The sequence below is a fragment of the Cydia strobilella genome, chromosome Z, assembly GCF_947568885.1.
Source record: "Cydia strobilella chromosome Z, ilCydStro3.1, whole genome shotgun sequence".
Classification (NCBI taxonomy): domain Eukaryota; kingdom Metazoa; phylum Arthropoda; class Insecta; order Lepidoptera; family Tortricidae; genus Cydia; species Cydia strobilella.
In genome coordinates, this window is record NC_086068.1 from 11,159,049 (window position 1) to 11,183,987 (window position 24,939).

At 35.8% G+C, this 24,939-nt stretch overlaps 1 protein-coding gene across 1 annotated transcript in view; it reads left to right on the plus strand.

The window, feature by feature from the left end:
• The first annotated feature begins 2,339 nt into the window (after positions 1–2,339).
• The window catches only part of LOC134754361 (failed axon connections), a 43,672-nt gene continuing 21,072 nt past the window's right edge, over positions 2,340–24,939 (plus strand). The window contains exon 1 of the mRNA XM_063690656.1: positions 2,340–2,782. Within this exon, the coding sequence (XP_063546726.1) occupies positions 2,486–2,782 (297 nt within the window). The 5' untranslated portion in view covers positions 2,340–2,485. The remainder of the gene's footprint in view (positions 2,783–24,939) is intronic.

Here is a 24,939-nt window from a genome sequence, read left to right on the forward strand (position 1 = left end):
TAGGCGCGAACTGATTCTAGTTACAAAGTGGGTTTGCCAGAGTATACAATGAATGCTGATAATCCTCTGCCATTCGCTAGCAATAGATGTGAGATTGAGATGTGACCTTATATCAAATCGCTTTTGGTTTGGTGTTATTTATTGGCCCCATCCAATGATATTATAACTCAATAGGTTATAGGCGTACCAAGATTGAAGCGCTTACCTTATACAAATTGTATAAGTTGTTACCTTTATATTGTCTTCGGTTACCGCGATAGTTACTCATGAAATAAAACTATGAAAACGGATTATATCGCGTATATTGAATTTATAATACATCCCGACGTTTAGAACTCTTTACAGCGTTCGTGGTCAACGGGTGACTGAGGAAAAATTACAAAGTGCAAAAATACCCACATACTAAAATAATGAACAATCATAGACTACAAACTTTAAGGCTGGTTGTACATGCAAAATCGGTTCATAAGGCTAGTTATACACTATAATTATTTTTCAAGTAAAGATATATATATATACGCGATAAAAAACTATGCCGGCTCCAACCCTACACCACGGACCCGAGAAGATTTAATTCCCTCCTAAATTGTAGGAGGGTATCCCAATATGGGACCGGCAACAAACTCGGCGGGACACATCTTTTCAAAACATCAGAATGTCCAGCATCATCCAACACTAAGGTCTCACAGTCTATGTCTCGCTTGCTCCTTTATCAGATGGACTACAGGATCCCAAGCTGGTGGTAGAGAAAAGCCATCTTCCCTATTAAAGTTTGGATATTTCTTAATCTCAATGGCCTCGCGCAGCATTCTGGGTATGTAACGCTTCTCCTTGGCAAGAACCAGAGGCTTATCAAACTTGATTGAGTGATTGGCTTTATCCATGACATGCTCACAGACAGCAGACCTAGGTCGACGGTGCTTGACATCAGCTATGTGTTCCTTCACCCGAGTGGAAATGCTCCGTTTCGTCTGCCCGACATATGATAGGCCACACTCACAGTCCAGCCTGTACACTCCTGCAGTCTGTAGAGGGGTATTGCATTTTACAGGCCTCATGGAATTGTGACATCTTCTTCATTGGCTTGAAATATGTTTTTATAGAAGCACGCTTCAAGATGTGGCTGATCCTGTCCGTGACCTTTACCTGTTACCTTTAGTTACGCCTAAGAAAAGAAAGAAATGTGCACGTGCTATCGAGCTCCCGCACACAGGAAGAGAAAGATACAAGCTTTTGTTTGACAACGAGTATAACAATTATGAATGATATGCGAAAATTAATCAACAAAAAACAGATTCATTAAGGTAATGAAATAAATATGGAAGTATTTTTTTTTCCTTCTTATGAATGAGTATAACCCAAGGGTCGGCAAACCGCGGCTCGCGAGCCGCATGCGTCTCTTTGTAGGTACAATTGCGGCTCTTTACGTCACCCATAAAATGAACCCTTGAGAGTTCTTACACCCTGGCTCTTCTCAAAAGTTTGCCGACCCCTGTTATAACCTATCTATAGGTATAGTTATATAATATAATTGGCCCCATCATGTACCTTAAGCAACATTAGAATAAAGGGCTTATTACGGGTTATTCCCACTAGTTACCATTAAGAAACATACGGTTGTATACATTTACAGTTAAGCAGAAATATATGATAATATTATTAAACCTAGTTTCCTTAATTAAAGATAAAGTAATCAAAAATATTTGGTTTTTGATTGATTTGTTTGTTCGTTCGTATATGGTTCGTATTCTCATGTATTCTTAATATATTTCATATTCGTATAATTAATTCAAATTACAATTAATAACATAAATCTCATCCGAACATTAATTTCTACTTGACTAATTTAGTTTTTGCACTTGTACCGGTAAAACTGTTATTATTTTTATTTTAACCACTTTTAAGACATCTAATACAATAATTGACTTTCAATTATTTATTAAAGTACCCAATATGTATGTATAAAATACTATTTATACCTACTGTTTTTATTAGTACTGACGTCTAACAAAATTTTAGTGGTAACTACTGGGAAAAAAATGTGTTGAATTACGCGCGAAAACAATAACTTCCGGTGCCATAAATAATAATTTTGTACTGGTATTTTTTATTAAACTATATTAATTAATATTTATAAAATACATTACTGGTTTTAACCACAATCTGATGTATAATAAAATGAGATTTAATAGATTTATTACATTAAAAAGACATGAAATGTGCTTCACAATATGTTCACAATGACTACGCCGAAAGCTGATTGGATGGAGCGTAACCGCCATTTTAAGCGTTGCTTAGCAACCAGTCGTTCTTTTGATTTATCATATGCGGCAGATCGCCAGCGGCAAGCGGACGGACACCTTTGTTAACTTAATGCTGCGTGTGCAACGCGCCCTAGCATAGCGGCTGTGAACTAAATTTATTTGCGCTGTCTCTCGGGTCGGGCTTGTCTTGTGATTGTGAAAACACTTAGTTATTTGTAAAAATGGCGACAGAGGTAACGAATAATGCACCAGTTATAACTGAAAAAGAGAAAGAAGATGCCGCCGTAGATAATGGTCAAACTAAAGAAGAGGCGCCGGCTGTGGCAGAGAAAGTAGAAGAAAAGGCTGAAGAGAAAAAACCTGAACCGGTACCACCAAAACCTACAGTGCATAAAGTTAATTTCGAAAAAGATATCGTATATTTGTATCAGTTTTCGCGAACACCGGTGTTGCCGTCGACATCCCCGTACTGCTTGAAGGTAGAAACATGGCTGCGTTTGGCTGGTGTAAAGTACGAGGTAAGTGCTGAATGAAACCTAATGGCATTTTTTTGTCTTTTGTTTTTATTAGAAACTTATAAACGGGCAACTGGCTGGCATCGCATAGAAATCCGAATTTCTGACGTCGGGTACTTGGAATTTCAGGACCGGTTTTAGAGCTGTTGCTGATTATCGTGTATCGACGAATTTATATTGTAGTTAAAATTACTACGTTTTTGATTTTGAGGTATATTCTAAATATTGCATAGCTCCCAACATTTGTTACAGTAATTGAAAACGTTGAACTACGATATAGCAACTGCGAATTTTGCGACTTCTGCGAATGTCACATTTTTTTATTATTCGAATTTAATTTATGTATTATATTGGGGTCATACTTGGTCTGGTTGTGGTTAGATCTATGCAGGGTGGAAAAATTTAATGGGCCCTGGAGGGAAATCGCCTTAAACCCTTAAGTTAGCTCATTTTACTTAAATGAAACATTCTTTTTTTATTTTTAAAAAGCAACAAAACTGCATTCACAGATTTTTTTTTTTTTTCAATTTCGCTTGTCTAAAAGAGAGTACAAAATATTCGAATTTATGGATATTTTGTACGACAGATGAGCGTAAGACCTTATGTTTCTAGGAGAAATGTTATCGTTAAAATTAACTGTATCAACTAGTAGAATAAAAAGTGTTTATTTTTGGAATTTTTTGTCGGTTTGATTCCCGGGCGAGACAAGCGAACTAAAAAAATCTTTGAAGGCAGTTTTGTTTCTTTTTAAAAATAAAAGAATATTTCTTTAAGTAAAATGAGCTAACTTAAGAGTCCCCGGCAAGCTCGGTTCTCCATACAAACATAGTTACACTCTCATTTTAAAACGCTAGATTCCTCTTATACTTTGTACTTACAATAGGATAAGGTATATCTAGGTCTGTAATTAGTTTATGTAGCTTCAGATACAATAGTAAAAAAATACAGCGAATTTAATGTTTTTATACAAAACTTGTTTTTGCTCTATTTCGTTTGCTTTATATACTAGAGCTATATAAACTAATTAGTAGTAGTAATAGCCTTTATTTCATGCTTCTTTTTTTTTACAATTACATAAATTTCAATTATTATTGGTTTATTATTTGCATGTCGCTTGAGCGGAAAAGGCCTCCCCCAGTTTTTCCCATTCCTTCCTATCCTGTGCTGTTCTCCACCAGTATCTGTCGAAGTTCACTAGCTCGTCTCTCCATCTTTTATTTGGTCTTTTTTGTTTTCTCGTTATTCCTATTGGTGACCATTCTGTGACACGTTTAGTCCCGGTTATCCGTTGTTCGACATATATGGCCAGCCCAGGCCCATTTGTTCTTTTTTATTGCGTATATTGTATCTTTTACTCCAGTTTTCTCTCTTATGACTTCGTTTCTGATTCTGTCCTTAATTTTAATTTTTAACATTGACCGTTCCATAGCTCTTTGACAGATTTTCAGTTTATGAATATGTTTCTCAATGGGGCTCCAGGTTTGGGCACCGTAAGTTAAGGTAGGTAGGACAGCAGTATCAAATACCTTTTTCTTTATGGCCATCGACATATCACTCTTCAGAATTGATTATAGAGACCAATATTTTCACCACGCTCTACTAATCCTGTAGTCTACTTCCTTGTCGAGTCTGTTTTTGAAGGAAACTAGCTGTCCCAGGTATGTGAAGTCTTCAACATATTCCATATTGTTTCTTCCGTGCTTTATTGGTATTTTATCTCCATTAGTAATGATTTTGCATTTTTTCATGCAAACTAATTACAGACCTAGATATACCTCATGTTATTGTATGTGCAAAGTTTCATTACAATCCAACATATAGTTTTAAAATGAGAACGAAATCCGTTTGTATGGTAAGGTGAAATTCGGCCGAGCTTGCCGGGGACTCATAAGGTTATAAGGTACTTTCCCTCCAGGGCCCATAGATTTTTTCCGCACTGTATATCACGTTAAAATGGTAGCTTTTTGTTTAACTTAGAATTTAATTAAATAAAAAATTGGCAGTTATTCCTATACAGTCAAATCTCGTTAATTCAAACCTGCGATAAATCGAACATTTCTATAATTCGAAGTTATCACCAGTTCCCTCCCTAGAACATCTCTTGATATTTCGAAAAAATCAATACAGTTTTAAGCACTTTGTAATTTGAACAAAAAAAATCATCGCTACAGACGAAGTAATTCGAACTCATAGGCGTCAAACACGACAAATCAAAGTTATCAGATTGCAGAGGTACGTACCCTACATTTTGAGACAAGTTCAAGTTCATCATCCTTGCACTACAAGCATTTGTTATTGTAAAAGCATTTCAGGCATTATTTCTAATTAAAAAAGGTTATTGATCAGTCTCAGCAATGTGCTTTGAAGCAAACTAATATTACAGACTTCATTCTGAAAGACTGATAAATAATTCACATTATGTATGTACATGTATGTACCTCTACCCTTTTGATATTGTTAAAAAATTAGCAGTTAATAAATAATAATTGATTAAAGTCCCTTGAGTTTAGAATTAAGAAGAGTCGACTGTATCAATATTGAGAAGAACTTTTAAATATAGGACTTGAGATACACATAAAGGTATGATATTCATGAGGGATCTTAAAAAAATACTTATGCATGCATTATCACTGTTCAATATTAGTAGGTATATGTATTTTTAAGTTGAAATGAAGAAAATGCAAAGGATGCAACACTGCATATTTATTGTTGAGCAGTTGATCTTATAAATAAAGATATTAAAAAACAAAATAATAGTTAGACTTGAACAACCCTATTACAAACACAAGTTAAAACAGTTCAATACAAAGTTATTACCTAATCTACTATAAACCATACATTTTGAATTTAACTGAAATAGCCTTTATTCCGGACACATTAATTTTTACATTTTCTTTTACAATTGTAAAGTCAAGTGTAAAAGTATGGGTGCACTCATCATACTCAAAAATATAGCTATAGTTATCTTATTTAATCTTTTTGTGGCATGCCTTCTACCTGTGGTATCTGCTTTCCATGTCTAAGCTCAGTCCTACTCCCGTAGAACCTACCCGTACCTACCTACTAGGTATATACTTGGGGTTTTAAACTAAACAGACACATTTACACGAGTTCTACCCCCTTATTCACACGTTTATGAATAGCATAATTATAATACAAACAAACAAGGTTTGTGTATGATGACGCGATGAGTACGAGTAGGTATGATAAATTTAACCTTTTGGACGCCAATGACCGATATATCGGCACCACAGGTCCAACTCGAAAGACCGATTTATCCGCCACAGACCACAGAGCAACATAGACCTAGTGTATGTGCATAAAGTTCAATTTCAGTCAAATGAAGGTTCACATTGAAATCCTAATTAACCAGAAGCTGCCAACATTTTTAAGTACGACTATCGATGTTGTTGGACTGCCTGTTAAGCGAGCTAAAGATATATGGAATATAACTGCTTTGAATTGCGTTAAATTTGGTTGGGTTGTTTGATTCGAACATTCGATCTTCCAGTCCATTTACCAAGACATGTATATATATATGACAAGCTAACGCTACGCCATGTTTAGAACATGTATGTCAAGAGTCAAGATAAAGACGAAGCCTAGTATATTTCAATGTACAAGTACCCGTAAGTTATAATTTTTAAAAAATCCCTGTGACTATTTTATTACTCTCATCAGCTCCCAACAGGGACGTACCTATAAAGTAAGAAACATAGGTACCCATAATGGGCTACATGTTGGCTACAGGAGCTAATGAAACGACTAAAGTAAAACTGAATTCTATTCACCTAGTAGAAGATCAGAGGGAGTACATAGGCGCAGCCTTGGAACGCCGTTTGCGCGTTTCGTATACGACAAACAATCACAACAAAACCGATACCGCCACACTGTTCCAATTCCAAGCTGGGTATAAAAGTAATACCAGCAGCCAGATTTTAAAGTATCTGTCTGTGCCAAGTTTAATTCAAAGCCGTGATACCGATTTGGAATAATTAAGCAACAAGCATCCAAATATACAAAAAGTTTCAGATTTTTAATAAGAACACGAAAAAATATAGAGTTCGTAAAATCCATGTCCATTGTCCACTGAGCCATACTTCGGAAACTATAGGTAGTATTGAGCCCGATCCCAATCCTTGAGCCTACTTCACGAACGATTAGGAACAGCTAATATAACTAAATTTAATAAAAATAATCCATAAAGTTAGGAAAACGAAAGTCAGGAAAACTTTCTTTGCAATGAAACTCAAAAGAGTCATGCAAACCTGAATAATCTAGCAGTGTTGCTTTTATTCGTGAACAATAAGACTTGTAGAATATAAGACGCCAGCTGTAGTTGGATTTAAGTACTCCATGTGTTTAAATTATTAATTAGTAAATACTTAATTAATAATGCAGAATTAAAGCCGACATTCCTAGGAAATCATAATTTCTCAGTTTCTACTTCTGTAATTTTTTTTGGCCAGCATAAGCACAGACTGCACAGGTGATGAAATAACTATGAATTATATTCTGATCATAGCTTCTGCTGACAGACACTGCATGAGTAAAGGTTAGCTCACGAATGTATGCACGTCACGTCTTACCTGCTGCAAATAGGTTTGCCATGGAGCAACAATCAATATTTGTACACCTGTCCGTTTTCTCTATACTGATAAGGCGAGACCGAAAGGGCCAAGGAAATAAAATGTGTACTTAAGTATGCAAACATTTCCACCATAACCGACGCATAGGCCGGTGATCTTATACCGAAGTTTAGAAATTATTGCGTGAAAGTACAACGGTAATAAGCAAGCGATTTCCCGGACGAGCACGTATTAGGCAGGCGGTGGTGGGTGTATTAGATAGGAATGCGCGTTACGAATAATTATAACTCCTATAACGAGGCGCAAGTTATTAGGCATCATACCTACTTTACTTTCTTAATGTATAAGCCGGTAACAAAATTTGAAAAATGCCGCCTTTAATCATATAGGAGAACATTGGGCAAAGAGGGGGGTAAGTAAAATTTTGAAAACGACGTCTACAATTCACGATAGCCGCAGGCCAATGGCCATTACCCCCTAATGTTTTTCATCACACTTGCAAAGAAAAAACTAAATTTTAAGCGAAATAATTCAGACATTCAGTCATTTTTTGACTGGTTAGTCATCGAAGGCACGGACCCGTCCGCCTTCAGCCACGAATACGATTGCAGATTGTGCAAAAAAATTTAAACGGCTATTAAATTAATCAAATTAAATATTTTTAAACATAAACACAACAATTAAATTATAAACGGTTTATAATTTAATTCAGGCGACGAAATTATCCAGATAATTATATTCTGATAATTATTCGATAAATATCCGATATGATGAATTCTTTAGTAAATTTTAAAATCTCGCCTTAGAATCTTCGTAAATTTTAGGTTATTATCAAATCGATAATTATCAGGCATAAAAATCACGATAATTATCGCGATAATTATCATTGATAATTATCCTTTCAAACCCCGCTTCACGAGTACCGAGATATCTTGCTACGAGCCGCAGGCGAGTGGTATGACTCAGGACGAGTGAAGAATGACATTTCCGCACGTGTATCGAACGACGTTTTTTAACACAGTTGCGAAAAAATAAGAAAAACGGAATTCGAAACTTTTATATTATGAATCCTGTAACATCATTGTAATACAGTCGAAAAAAATTAAGTCCAAAAATCAATACTTGGTCCAAAGGGGGCGTGGTCAAAAAGGGCGTGGCTTGGAATCAAAAGGGGCGTGGCCAAAATGGGCGTGGCTTGGGTCAAAATGGGCGTGGCACAATAAAAAGACGTCAAGATCGTGTAGTCTTTTCTAATGCAAAAAAAAACGAGGTATAGGTTGCGACAATGTTTTTGTTATTCACATGACTCATATCATGCTCTTGTAGGACAGCGGGAGGCAAAAAGCTTAGATGATAAACAGATGATGTTTATGTTCGAATCAAGGTCGATCAAGTTTCTAATGAGGAATTAGATTTTTGTATTTTCATCAACAAACCAAGCGTTTGCATTAAAAAAGTGCCCTATGATGAAGTGAAACTACTGATGAAGACCAGAACGGAACTTTTAACGATGCATATAACGTTTGGCGATTTCTCTCCTCATTAAGTTTTGTTAAGCAAGTAAGGTTTTTAAGGAAAATTTGTGTCAAACTCCAGTTCTGATGGTGTGTTCCATGAGTTATCGAGGGAACTCCTCAAATTGATGGATCCAGATCCAGGCCTCCACTCCACTCCACCTTGATACTTGAGACGTACCCGAAGCGCGAAACTATTTAGTTAGGTCACTGTTTGGCCAGTCATAAAAAATATAAAAACTAAAAATGGAAAAATAAAAACAACTTAAAATAAGGGTTCCTTTTGTACCTTTTTGATACGGAACCCTACAAACCGACTTCAAAAAGACTAAAATAATATAGTCCTTTTATATCATGCGTGAACAAGCCAAAAACCTACATTTAATTACGATCCTGGCCAATAATACCCCCAAACAATTTTTAGCGAACCGCACCGGAGTCTGCATTCGGTTCGAAAGTGTGTTGACGCTTTTAAGATTTGGCTTAGCACCGACCACTGACTTTAAACATATTAGTTGCCAGCGCATATTGTAGAAGGGATAATATTTTAATTTATCCTTTATAAAGTCGGTTTTTCTTTTTTTAAGTTTGTTATTTATAGACTGGTAAAAAAAACTTAAAATGTAAATACTTGCAAAATCTAAAATTAACATACCTGTATAGTATGTTTTTTATTTATTTCAATATTAAACTTGTGATAAAACATTGGTCACAACGCTTGCGCATTCTTTAGGTAGGTAGGAAACATGAATCTAGTATAAAACTGGATTAGGCATGAGTGGTGGAGGGAACTGTCATTGTCAGAACGGGATAGTCTTATATATCTTTCAGTAAGAGTAGAAGAGAAAGCGTTACTATTGTTTGTCCTTGTTACGGTCTCACTTTTTTTTTATTCCCCACCGTAAATTTGTATGGACTATGGTGGGCTACAAATCTACTCGACCAATCATATTGTCGCATTTCGTATGTTCTGTCCCTTACGGGCACACCCGGTAGGCCACTTCTATAGGATCCTACCTTCTATGGTAGGAAACGACGTTACCTTTGTATGCGTCAAAACAGAACATGGCACATCGCACGTCGGCGGGGCTATAGAATTCATATCATGCTTGTTTTTAAGTTTGCTTGTGTGCATTGGTAATGCTCCAGCCTGCGCAGGACATATTGTTTAACGCGGTTTAATAGCGTTCATGGTTATTTTATTCTAATTACGTTTACATCGGTAGGTTTACTCAGCAAGTTACTACATCACATCTAATGCGTGAGGTTATTTTGGATTTAATTATTATGTTATTTTATATTTATGTTCTTTGAATTAACAAAGGCAGTTAAAAAACTCGAATTAAAGAAGTTGACACGGTTAAATAATAGGTTAGTGTTCTTGTTAATATCAAGGAATCGTTCCTTAGGTTTTAACCATGTCAATAAAATTTTCTAAAACATTATATGTACAATATATATCATGTTTTCATAATGCATTAATGCTATTCCGTAGTTAACGAAATGAAACAAGTACGCCTTTCCTTCAAGAACTTAAATCCTGCAATATCTGAGGACAGTGAGCCTGTCCCATCACTCTTATTATTTGTTGTACCTACTCAGTATGTACTTGAATATGTTTATTTAGCTCGCTCCAGTCCAGAAGGAGGGTGTAGGACGAACGGTATTCAGGCCGTTGCCCTTTTGCATTAACCTTGTTCGCCATCAACATGGCTGCAATAAAACTAATGACACGAATGCGGTACCCCTATCAAACCGACGCTCTCTCAATCTGTCCCGCACTCCGTGTATAATTAGTCTAGTAGAGATGTTTTAGAAACCTCACTGTTTTCATACAGTAAACTGTTTTTTTCTTTATTATTTTTAAAGAGCATTTGTTTTTTTTATTAATTATTACAGTGCCATCTAGAATTTTTGAGATTTGTGTAATCGAGGTTCCACTAATCCACTATCTCTTAGCGCCACTTGCACCATCCCACTTACCCGGGTTTAACCGGTTAAACCTGGAGTTACCATGGTTACTAGTATAATTGGACACCGGGTTAACGGTATAACGGGTTAGCCCCGGGCTAGTGGGATGGTGCAAGTGGCGCTTACTTACCTAATTCTCATTATACACCGTTTAAATATTCGTGAATGCTGCATAAAATAAAATAAACTGACATTTTATAAAGGAATGTACAAATTATAGTAGACATATATCATGTTCATTTATGACCATATTTTCGTATGACTAACAAGTTAAATAGGTGAAGAGTTCGAGAGATAAAATGTCCCCTTGCTGGCCTAAGGCCCAGCGCAGCGGTCAACGACCCAATTCCAGTGGGCGACGGCTTAATAGAGGCACGCAAACATGAATCTCTAAGATAGCAGTCGAAGAGTAATTTTACTGGCCTCAGAGGATTATATGTAATTTGAAGCATTTCTTTTAACTGTGCACTTGAGATTTTATGTAGGTAATTACTTATTTCCTCTTACATGCAGTAGCGACTAGCGACCGGGATAAAACACATTCTCATGTGGTCAGCATCTGCGTCAAACATCTGACTCATATTTTGCAAAATATGTTATGTACACAGTAAAATACCTACTCGTACAGACAATAGGAGGATACATCATCTCTTTAAAAAAATTAAAACAATTAAAATCATATACTGTGCCTATGTAAGATCTCAACTTGAATATGCGTTCCAAATATGGAACCCGTTCTATAAGATGTATGCAGAAAATATAGAAAAAATTCAGAAGAAATTTGTCAGATTCCTCTCCTTCAAATTTAAGTTATCTAAGGACAACTATTCTATGTCATGCCAATAACTCCACCTTGCCCCTCTATTTAAAAAACGATCGGCAAATGACGTAAGTCTATTAATGAAAATTGCCCAAGGTATAGTTGATTCTCCGGATCTGGTGAGTAAAATGCAATTTTATATACCTGCCTCGCAATTGCGCAGAAGGCCCTTATTTCGCCTTCCTCTTCCTCGCAATAACATTCGTAAAAAATATTTCTTCCCTCGAACAACTAGGCTATTTAATGATCGGAACGATATGCCCGATGTAGATTTGTTTCATAGTAAGATAAATAATGTTAAAAATATAATTTTAAATAGTAGTTCAAACTGCCCGACAACTTTGCGTATTTTCTGTTATGAATATACTACAAATATAGTGTAATACTGTGCTATTTCGAAACCTTCATGTTTACGTTATTTAGCAGTATATATGTGGAAGCTTGTAATTTGCATTTAGTAGATAAGTCTGTTAACCTATGTATATTAGGCAGTAAGCATCCCGAATAAAATAAAATAAAATAAAAATATATTACTTACTTTTACAGGCGTAGGTATTTCATATTCATTAAAAACTAAGCGAACTGGTCTAGGTCGCGATTTACAAAACTACTATTATATTTCTAGCTTCGTAAAATGCGACTATCCTAACTCTAAAATTATCCTGTCCTGACGATGAAAATTATTAAATTGATAAATACTTGGGTACTTTATCTTTGGTGGTTCTTTCTATAAATTTACTCGTATACGGCTTTCGTTACATCAAAGTCATCAAATCAAGGACACACGGGGGACTAAATTTATCAAATTTTCTGTTGTTCCTCTGTACAATTTTGCGCTGTGTTTTCCGCGTACGTCGCGTACGCGTGGGTAGTCTTAAATTTCAAATCAAGAGAAAATCTTAAGAATATTGTGCCGTATCACAAAAACTTGCGCAACAGTGCGGAAAAAATGTATGGGAGATACAGCAATGGAGCAGCTGCCTTACAAGTATGCCGTGTTTTTGATCAGAATGCACGTGAATTGCCGCGTATTTTAAGGCAATTGCCGTACTCGTATATATGGAACATAACCGCTACCGATTGACTTCCATACATATAGGCTTGCAAAGCACAACTCGGAGATTATAAAAACATAAGACCATAAAGGTCCAGGTGTTGAAAAAACACCCTATATTAGCAACTAGCTTCTTTAATTTTCAGGTTTAGAAACTTTGTGCGTTGAAAATACACTCGTAAAAGCGCTTAGCACTTCCTACTTAAGTTAGCTTTGACATACTTTCTTACAGTGCCCGTACCCGAGTCAGTTGAACGCGAAGAAAGTGCATTTACGATGAGAGCGGTAAATAGAAAACGACTATTTCCATTTTGCAATCAAGCGATTAACGTGATCAATAGATTATATATGTTTACCGGCTGAAGTAGTTAATCTAGACTTATATTGACCGGGATATAGACCGTGATTACCTTTTGTATTATTTGTGAGCTCCCGATATTTCGACGCAGTTACATGCATCATGTTCACGGGTGACCGTGAATCATTAAAAACTCTAATTGAAGTATGAAATAAAACTATGAAAACGGATTATATCGCGTATATTGAATTTATAATACATCCCGACGTTTCGAACTCTTTACAGCGTTCGTGGTCAACGGGTGACAGTTCATAGTTTTATTTCATGAGTAACTATCGCGGTAACCGAAGACAATATTATCTAATTGAAGTAGTTAATGCCCACCAACAATAAAGTTGTTTTCACCTCTGCATACAAAGGATAATTTTGCTGACTTTGCAATATCATTTGTCTTAAAAATTTAGGGCTTATTACACTTTGCTAAATTTAGTGACTAACAAGAGGGACGCCGCTATACGTGAGACGCGATAAGAGATACATCGTATCGTTTCTCACGTAAAGCGTCATCCCTCTTGTTAGTCACTAAATTAGGATAGTGTAATAAGCTCTTTTGCACCTGTTAAAGTGAAAAGTCGCCTGCAAGTTGGTAAAGCCTATAGCGAGCGTCCATAGAACTCTCATTGGTTTGCCTGAATAGTAATTATTCGCCGAATATCAGCGTTTTAACGAGTATTCGTATTCGCCAAGTATTAAAAAGGTATTCGAATTTTTTTCAGAACTCATTTTAAATTATCTTAGGTATTAAACTGTCGTGAGACATACTAACATTAAATTATTAACGTACCTCTTACAGGGAAACTTTAAATGTTAAACATTTCAAATGTCCATTAAGAGCCCGGTATCGATTTTAGTCGCAAAAATGTAAAATTGATAGATTTAGTCGGTGAAATTGTACACCTTTTGTTACTTATTGATGATGATGATTTTTTTTCTGATGGACGTTTAGGTAAACGCGCGTAAAGCACTGATTTTGTCGGTCTTATTTGTAAATTTCGTAAAGTTTGGACTGCTATAATGGTAATTTTGTATTACACATATTCTAGTACTCCACTTTTAATAGACTACATTTTTGTTATTATGACTGAAGTAGTGTAAAAGAAAGTAAGACGAAATCAATATTCTCCAGAAATTACTTTAAAACCAGTGATAATTTCTCTGAAAATCTACTTAATATCAACGTAAACAATCTACAATACCACATTTGCTGAAACTGTTCTTATACATCATTTTGTATAATTTACATTTACCGGGCTCTTAATTGTTTGGGGGTTTTATTTACCAGTATTGTAACTATTTAGCTTAGGACCGACTTCAAACATACCTAACAGTTGCTAGCGCATACAAAAGGGATAGTATTTTATTACATTACATTTTCATGGACTTCTTTTTTATGGTGAATTTTATTTTTCCATTTTTAGTTTTTAGGGTTCCGTACCCAAAGGGTAAAAACGGGACCCCTATTACTAAGACTCCGCTGTCCGTCTGTCGGTCACCAGGCTGTATCTCATGAACCGTGATAGCTAGACAGTTGAAATTTTCACAGATGATATATTATGTGTTGTCCTTATTTAGCATTTAACATGAACAATAAGTTTGAAATTTGTAATATAATGTTGTATTAATTTAATTTTTAAATCATAGCATGTTTGTAAATATTTTAATTACCTATAGTTGTTAGTCTGTACTCACTGTAGTTTAATTTTAGTTTAGTAAGTTTTTGCATGCTTATTATTAGCTAAGTGTGTGATCAAATTTTACATATTTTGACCATGAATGTTACCACACTTAATGCAAATAAATATATTTTATTTCATTTCATTTTCTGTTGCCGCTATAACAACAAATACTAAAAAAATACGGAACCCTCGGTGCGCGAGTCCGACTCGCACTTGGCCGGTTTTGTGTTATGAGTGAGGCAGTATTCTGCAGGACTCGTTACTGTCTGGCCAAACAGTCATGAAACTAAAAACGTTACGAAACGGTTACGTTTCAAGTTTCAAGGTCAAGTCCCCTCAATTCTTCATGGAATCCAAATGCCTATGACATTTGAGGATTTCCGTCAATTCCTTATGGGTCCCCAAATGCCCCAAAATCACAACTGGATTAGACAAATATGAAACTAACTTGGAACTAAAATAATGCTCTTGAACAAAAAATAACTCCAAATTGAATCACAAATGACGGGGTTCTTTCTGAGGTAACAAACATACAAAAAAAACCTGTCGAAATGATAACCTTCTTATTTTGAAGAGTCGTAAAACAATTTTCTATCAGTTGGTAGCCAAGTATTCCAAGTAGCCATGTCGATGTATATGTATAAATGCAAGGTTAATTTTAAAAGCTTTATCATAGCATCCATAGCTACTATTCGTAAAAGTAGCTAAGTACTATTCGTTGTATCACTACCTACTTGGCGAAATAGTACTGCAAATATGCTTCGGCTTTCTAATTGGCACCTACCAAAGGTGTGTACTTTCATAATTTTCATTAATAGGTATTTAACATAATAGAGCCTGGTTAATAATATTCATAAAATAAAGCCCTCCGGGAAGTGACTGGGTTGGCCCAGGTAGCTAGGCTATCAGGTAGAGTCGGCTATTTGTCACGCGATCAGGGTTGTTGACACATGTTGAATTTTATAACTAAATTTAACTAAATAGATAGAAAATGAGCAATTTATTATAATAAATTAAAAACTTAAAAAAGTATGGAAATAATAAAATATTAAATACAAGACCTCAAACAGGCTGGACTGTGAGTGTGGCCTATCATATGTCGGGCAGACGAAACATAGCATTTCCACTCGGGTGAAGGAACACATAACTGATGTCAAGCACCGTCGACCTAGGTCTGCAGTCTGTACCAGGGTGCCAGACTTTGACCAACATTTATGACTTTAGTATTGCTTTAAGACAATGGGTCCCATACAGACATCTGATCCACAAAACAAACCTGATCAACCGATACCATTAATAATAAAAAAAACCCTTTTGGCGCCTCCTTTTGTTGTAGATACTTACCTAGGAGGGCAAATCTCCCACTGATCGATTGGAAAATATCATTCAACTACCGCAAACACGGGTAAATGTACCAATTGTAGCAGATGAAACTTTTCTGAATATAAAATTATACCTATATGACAATCATATTTTTAGCTTATTACATGTAAGCACATTACATTTTGAAAGTTTTCCTAATAAAACAAAAGCGGGTTGGATATCGTGTGTAGCTTATTAGTTGCACGTAGGTACTCGTGAGCAATTGATGTTTGTTTCACAATGGTAATGATGATGTATGATAATATTTTCGAATAGCAATCAGTAGGAGTAGAATGTAATCGATTTCGCTGACTTGAATGGGTATCGACAGCACTTATTATTCTATAAGGCCGCTGCGTTTTGTCCGACGTATTTGGTGATGGAATGCGACAAGAGAGCACAACCTTGTAAGACGAGGACTGGTGGCATATAGGTATATAAAAAATATATTAAATTAGCTTCAAAACTCGTCACGTGGCCGGCTATACTCTTGTAAGTCTTGTAACATGCTTTTCTTAATACGATTTATATAATAATTTTAAAATTCGTCATATCACCTTAACCTTTTATTTAATACGATCCAAAGATATCTGAACGCTAGTAAGCGACCTATGTTACGCCGGAAGTAAGTAACCATTGCATTATAAATCTATCACGTAGCGAACCCACTTATTCGTATTCAGTGCAGTCCGTCTTATAAAAAATTATAGTCTCATAAACCGTTAAAGCCTCCTAAATATAAGGAATTGCTGGTCTAATTTGGATAGCCAGCACCTACCTACTTGTGAGTAGCTTTCTATACTTATCTACTTAGCATGGAAAATGGTAAAGTAACATAAATATACTCTTGCACAGCGACCTTGTCAGCAGAAAAATGCAGCAAATTTAAAAAAATTAGGCGCGAAGAGTTGACCCCATAGAAAATTAGAATTTCGCGCCTTTTTCTACGGACAAGTTGGGTGTGTTTCAGTTTAAATAAAGTACAGTGGAATCCGTTCATTATGCCGCTTATACTGACCAGCCGCTTAGTATGGCGTAATTATTATGCGATGTTTGGTTTTCATATAAAATCTTTTGTGACAAATTCGGATAAAATGACTTCGCTTATAGTGACAAATCGCTTTCTATGACCTATAAATCCTATTTTCATGAAATTATGTCTGGTTATACTGACACATTCGCTGGTTTTCGTGACCATCCCCACGACTTTCCCTGCGAGGACGTTTGGTGCGTGCGTGGCGTTTAAGTTATTTTAGTTTTGATTCTCGGTGACAAGTTGATATTGCCATAATTGGTACAAGGTTAATAAAACTCATCTCTCACAAAGGAATATGAGATTAATTTGGAAAAATTAACAAAAATAAGAAGTTAATCAGCTATGCTTTATATGACATCCGCTTAGTATGACTTATTTGTCACTTCCCTTCGATGTCATTATAAGCGGATTCTACTGTACATACATATTACCTGCTCGTATTTAAAAGTAGGTAGTAGGTAGTAAAACTTCCTCACAAATATTTAAGCGCAGATAATATCGTATGACTGTTAATACCTAAATTAAATCTATATTATAAATAACTGAACCGTATAACATTTCATTCAACATAAGATACTAAGTGGGCTAACATGAGTATATTTTTATAATGTTAATGTCCTTTGACGGCGACACAACGGCAAGTGTTGAACACATTTTGTAAATCCAGCGTCTTGAACGAGGCGAGGTTAATACGGTACTATAGAAGTATCCATAGTATAGGTACTTATTTGATATACATCAGAAAATAAATTATAAAAAATAAACGGCTGTGTTTATGGTGAATTTATTAGAATTATACGATTGCCAACTAAATTTTACGTTATAAAACACCACTTTTAAGTACTTGATACCACATACAACAACATTATAAGCTGTTACTGTGTCACAGACGGAGCGATAATATATATTAATATACCGTAAGATACCTTAAGATGCCGTAAGATATCTTATAGTATAGCTAAGTACCGGCGCACACGACAACGATACCAAAATATATATCGCTTTCTGTCTAGCACCTACATTGTGAGAGAGACGAAATATACCAAAGTATTTCGTAATATACCGAGCTGTACTAGGTATCTTAAGATGCCTTGCTATAAGATATCGTAATATACCAAAATATATATTATAGCTTCGTGTGTGGACTCTGTCAAATAGTACGTTAAATATATAGTACGTTGTAGAGCCCAAGAGGGGATTTTAGGATATGAGTGATATCTTGCTACCCCGTGACTCTACCACTTTTAGCCGTCTATGTTGACCCGCTGGTTGGTGGGCGGTTCAACAAATCGTTAAGCAGATTGGGGATTTGGTCATTTTAGTCCAAATTAATGCTATAATTTTGCTATTACTAAATCTGTCAATCATTTGTACGCATTATCTTATGGGTATCGAACTTGTGATCATCAGATAAGGAAAATGCGTACAAATAAGTGTCATATAGTTATAAAAAAATTAAAGCATTAACTTGGACCAAAAGGACCAAATCCACAATCTACTTAACGATTTTTTTAACCCTCGACTCCCCGAAATTTAAAAAAATCTAGACGCTTACCTGTTCGCTGGAAAAGAGAAACTATATAAAAAAATCTTCTTATAATCTTTCGATTCCAATAGGTCTCTACGACGCTCGAGTAACTACACATTTAGCATCGCCGGCTCCCCTGCTATATCATTTGGTGATTCATATGAAATGTATATTCTTATGTTCCACTTCTAAATAAGAGTTATTTTAACGGTTAGGGCACAGTTCCGTACACCGTGTCTTGACCATGCCATTGAACTATTATTACTAAGTTATAGAACCGACACAGAGAACCAGTATTTTGCGCCATGAGTTGCTGCCGTTTTGGCATCAAACCATAGAAGCGGAGCGTGAATCTCGCGACCTAAACGCGTAAGCGCCATGAATTTTACGGCGTTAGTTAGGTTGTGATTGCGACAATTTTATTGTTTGGTATGTCGTCTCTATAGTAATAATAACTAAAGTGGTGTTGACCTTGACTTGATATTTTTGTAACCGACTTCAAGATTTCAAAGGAGGAGGTTCTCAATTCGGTTGTATGTTTTTTTAACCGACTTCAAGATTTCAAAGGAGGAGGTTCTCAATTCGGTTGTATGTTTTTTTAACCGACTTCAAGATTTCAAAGGAGGAGGTTCTCAATTCGGTTGTTTTTTTTTTAATGTTTGTTACTCCATAACTCCGTCATTTCTGGACCGATTTTGAAAATTATTTTTTTGATTGTAAGTATATACATACAGATTGGTCCCGTTTTTGTCAAAAAGCAGTTCTGATGATGGGATCCATGAGGAATCGAGGGAACTCCTCAAATGTTAAAGGCATACATATAGTGATTTTAGTATTTTCATCAACAAATTCAGCACTTACATTTAAAAAAGTGACATTTGATGAAGTGGAACTGCTGATGATGATCAGAACGGAACTCTTCAATGACGCATAGTTCACGTTTGGCGATTTGTCCTCTTCGTTATGTTTGTTAAGCAAGTTAGGTTTTCAAGAAACATCTTTGTCAAGCTCGAGTTCTGATGATGGGATCTATGAGGAATCGAGGGAACTCCTCAAATGTGAAAGGCATACATATAGTGATTTTTGTGTTTTATATACAAATCCACCATTTCCATTTTAAAAAGTAACATTTGATAAAGTGGAACTGCTTATGATGATCAGAATGGAACTCTTTAATGACGCATAGTTTACGTTTGGCGATTTGTCCTCTACGTTATGTTTGTTAAGCAACTTAAGTTTTTAAGACATATTTTTGTCAAGCTCGAGTTCTGATGATGATACCCACGAGGAACCGAGGGAACTCCTCAAATGTGAAAGGCATACATATAGTGATTTTTGTACTTTCATCAACAAATCCAGCATTTGCCTTAAAAAAAGTGACATTTGATGAAGTGGAACTGCTGATGATGATCAAAATGGAACTCTTCAATGACACGTAGTTCACGTTTGGCGATTTGTTCTCTTCCTTATGGACCCAGACCCAAACTTGGATCCGGACTCGGTCCCGGACCCGGGTCTGGACATGGACCCCAACTCGGACCCGGACCCGGACCAAACTCTGACCCAACCTTGGACCCGGACAGCCGGACACGGACCCGGACTCGGATCCGGACCCAGACCCGGACCCGGAAATGCTACTAGAAAAGTGGGTTAGGTGGGTAGGTGAGTTTTGAACTGCGATTCTCACAGAACAGAACTGCTATCAGAAAAGTAGGTTAGGTTAGAGCTGTGACCCTTACAGAAACGAAATGCTATCAGAAAAGTACGTTAGGTTAGAACTGCGACCCTTACAAAAACGAAATGCTACTAGAAAAGTGGGTGGTTTTACCTCCTTTTCTACATAATTAGGCAAAAGATGCTGTCTTTTTCATTTCATTGTCTGGAATCTAAGAGTGCACCATCAACAATAAGTGAACTTGCAGCGGCAACCCCCATTGAAGTCGGTTTTTTTTTCTTAAAAATTATTGTTCATGTAGATTATGTAGGTAGAAAAGAATTCGTCTATCTTGCCTATCAACGTAATGGGAGATCTGTTTGTAAATAAGAGGTTTTCCCGTCGCCGTAAAACTAACGCACGCCTCGGAACAGTCGCGCATGTTGCAATGAGATCTAGAAACCGCAGCCGCGACTAAGCCAGTGAGCTATGAAATCATGACACGGTATGCCGACTGCACTTTCTCAACCTACTGCACCACGTCGCTGCACCTAATGTAGCCTACAATAACAATCAATTATACGCAACTAGCCAAAAGTCTATTATTAATATTATGTAACAAATAAAATGGCAACGTGGACATTCTTTGTACTCGTACCTAATCGGTTCTGTAGCACCAAACCTATCTTGTCTGCGGAATGCGTGATCAATCTTTAACAATTTTTATAATTTATATTCACACAATCTGCCTGTCTATCTTATTATGCATAGTTAAACTAACATATTATGTTCTGAGTGCGTTGTTTTGTTCCCATAATTTATACACTAAGGTACCATCATCGTGTAACTAGTACTGTACCTTCGTATGTACGTAAACATACGAAAATTATTACTTAATTCTCTTGGCGATCGTATGTCAAAAATTATGCTTTTGTAAATGTTAGGTAACTCGTAGGTGTATTGAAATTATGTATATCTATTTGTATAATATTACATTACATACACAGCATACACTAAAACCGTAGATGATAAAAATTGAAAAAGAAAAAAAAAACATTGCCGAGCTCAATTAAATGTAAATATTAAGACATATTCATGCATCTTGGTGTAGGTATACATATCCATCATGTCTGCCAAACATCACTAGTGAGAATGAAATAAATAATTAGACAAAATTGTTTTAAACAATCTTATGGCCAGCTTTAAACTTTTTCGCCATGTCCTAATTTGTGTTAACTCAGTACATGAAATCTCGGTCTAAATGAGTTATGTTATAAGATGGCTCGGCAGGTGGACAATATTTATATGAGATCATAATCCTAATATTCCTAATCAAATAATAAAACTGCCTAAAGTAAAAGCATTAGCAAATATAAAGAATGTTTTTTCGGGTAGCATTAAACAAGTTCAAGGGCGCTCCGTCTATAAATGGAGCGTAAAAACATGGCATAGGTACCCGAGTAGGTACTTTTATAGGTATCTAGCCTGCAGCGGTGCGGCCATTCTAATGTGAATTTACTACCTTAAAATATTCACACAATGCTAAGCGATTCTACGAATGCTTCTGTTTAAATAACGGCGCTACATTGTGTTCTGGCATTGTGTACATTTAGCACCCTCCTGAACAGTAACATACATTGTTAAAATTTACCTACTTCGATTTGATAATTGTTGTTTCTTCCACCTAGCAAAGCGCCTTTTCGTACTTAAAACGTGCATGTTAATAGCAGGAACGTGGATATCTTGCGTGATTGATTGTATTTACATATCGTTCGTTTTATTAGTATTATTTATTACGAATACTTGGGAAATGATGAAGTACTGATTTTACGGTGCGTTGGCCGACGTTTACGCTTATGTTACATATATTATGTGCTGAGCATTTGGTATATATGTTACGGGCAACTTGATAAGTCCGGTCACTATGACTAATGACCGGTCTGTATGCATAATGCCCGCATCAAGTGGGCAATGTAATTAAAACTGCAAGATTAATCACTTTGACCGGTCAGTATGAATAATGACATACCTTGGGCAATGTAATAAAACTTTCAGAAGATTGGTTTAGATTAGGTTAGAACTACAACCCCCCACAGAAAATAATTGTTTATAGAAAAGTAGGTTTAGCTTAGGTTAGAATTGCAACACCCCCACAGAAATAAACTGCTTCCACCACGGCGCGACCAAATTTATCACATTGCCCGGCTAGAAGTAGGGAAGAATTCATACTGCCCGGTCCAAGTGATAAATTCAAGCTATCTCAAACCTTGATTTATCAAATGGATCACGGGCTGTCGGGCATTATTAAAATGGACCGGCCAACGTAATAAATTTATCACTTTGCCCGACGCTCATAATAACCGGTCATTATTTATACTGCCCGGTTAATCAAGTTGCCCGTAACATATACATAGGTAATATTGTCTTCGGTTACCGCGATAGTTATTCATGAAATAAAACTATGAAAACGGATTATTGCGGACGGAACGCTGTAAAGGGTTCGATACGTCGGGATGTATTATAAATTCAATATACGCGATATAATCCATTTTCATAGTTTTATTTCATATACATAGGTATATCACAAAATATGAAAATATTTATTTTTTATAATTCTGGTAGGATGCGACATGTTAGCCACGAAATGATAAAGAAAAACACACATGCATATTATTATTTTTCTGCAATATGCTCGGAAATGTTCACCTTATTGTAGCAAAAATAGTACGGGAAGTTCTTCTTTATTGTCAAATTCAAATAAAAAAAGAAATCGTTCTGTCATTTTCTACCGGACGGGATGTAAAAAAACACTACAGTAATCTGCCGTGCCCCCGCCAAGTCGAGCAAAACAAAGAGGCACGGCCGTACCATCCTTTTCTCGAAGCCACTAAGGCCATTTTCAACGTTCTGTAATTTTGTGATAGCTAAAGCTAGAGAACCCTGAATTTTCAGTGACGTGATTTAGATATACCCTCAATAACATGTAATTTGCACATGTAGTTTAAGAATAATTGCATATCAAAGTTCCTTAGTTTTGTCACTGACACACTCACTCACGATCATCATAATTCTAAGCTACTTCTAGCAGACCCACAAGCTCCAAATTTGAAACGTAATTAGTTTTTAGCGTATTAAGCCAATAAAAACTTAAAAATACTGCAATATCAGTCACGTTTTAAAGATTTAAGAACTGCACAAGTAAGTTTGTAAAGCTATATAAATATATGCGATAACAAAGTTACGTTTGCAGTTCCTACAATTAGTAGGTTAAGTATAGGTACACTACGTTGTACGATGTGAGTATGAATGAAGATGTGTATAATTATGATATGTGTATACATAGTATGAGTATGGTATGGGTATGAGTACACGAAAAGAAGGACTGCCTACAAAAAGAGATGAGATCCCATCAAAAACATTACATGTAAAAAGATGCAAGTCTCGCAACGCAGTTCTACTACAAAAAAGTTTTGAAATGTAATGTGAAACAAATAAAAAATTGTAATTCACTTGTGGTCGCTAATGACCTTTGTTGTTAAAAGCGACTTTAAATAAATCAAAAAAAAAAAACGGTTATTCTAGTCAGTGCCAGGGGGTGATAAAACCGTAACAATATTAGATACCTTTATTTTTTTAATACATATAATGACTTGGCAATCGCACACAATGCTTTACTTGTACCTTTTACTCGTATGTGTAATGCTCAAACTGCATGTCATTAGGGCCAGCGTTATGTTGAATTAGGATTATTTTAAGTAGTTGACGAATTATCCTTATGTGATTATGTAGCCGTGCGAGTCATTATAAGTATTAAAAAAATAAAGGTATCTAATATTGTTACGGTTTTATCACCCCCTGGCACTGACTAGAATATCCGACTTGGTTTCACATTACATTTCAAAACATTTTTGTAGTAGAAAAACTGCGTTGCGAGACTTGCATCTTTGTACATGTAATGTTTTTGATGGGATGATAACTTATTACTGTATTGTTTTTTACTTTTTTTTTAATATGTACCGTCAAATGGGGTGAATAGGGACGGCGGGGGGAATAGGGACAAGAACCGGAAATGACATTTACCTGATAATTTAAAAGAAAATATGTATCACAAATTATATCATACGATTGAAAATAATAGTTGATTATATTCTTTTCATAATAGAAACACTGGAAAAGCATGAAATTCGTGATATAATGTCAAACTGACAGTTTAAAATTGAGACTGTCAACGAATGGTTGATATGAGCTCCAAAACTTCCTTTAAAAGTAAAGGTTTTACTTATTTGTGACACTTCTGATAGTGAAAAATCCGTTTAGTATTAATTGAGAAAATATTAATTACATGGTAAGTATAAATAATATTTGTTTTGTTAGCAAAAAGTGTGAATATAGAGATCCATGAACATTTCGAAAAAACACGAGGTGTATAGGGACGCCTCCGGTAGTGAATAGGGACGCAATAAGTGGGAATAGGGACGCTAAAGGGTCAATAGGGACGGGGCTGCCAAAAATAGTTTTTATAATTAGTTATTATTTGGTTAGTGTTTTTTTGGTAGATGAGTAGCACTTACACCAACTTATAAAACAAGCGGAATTTC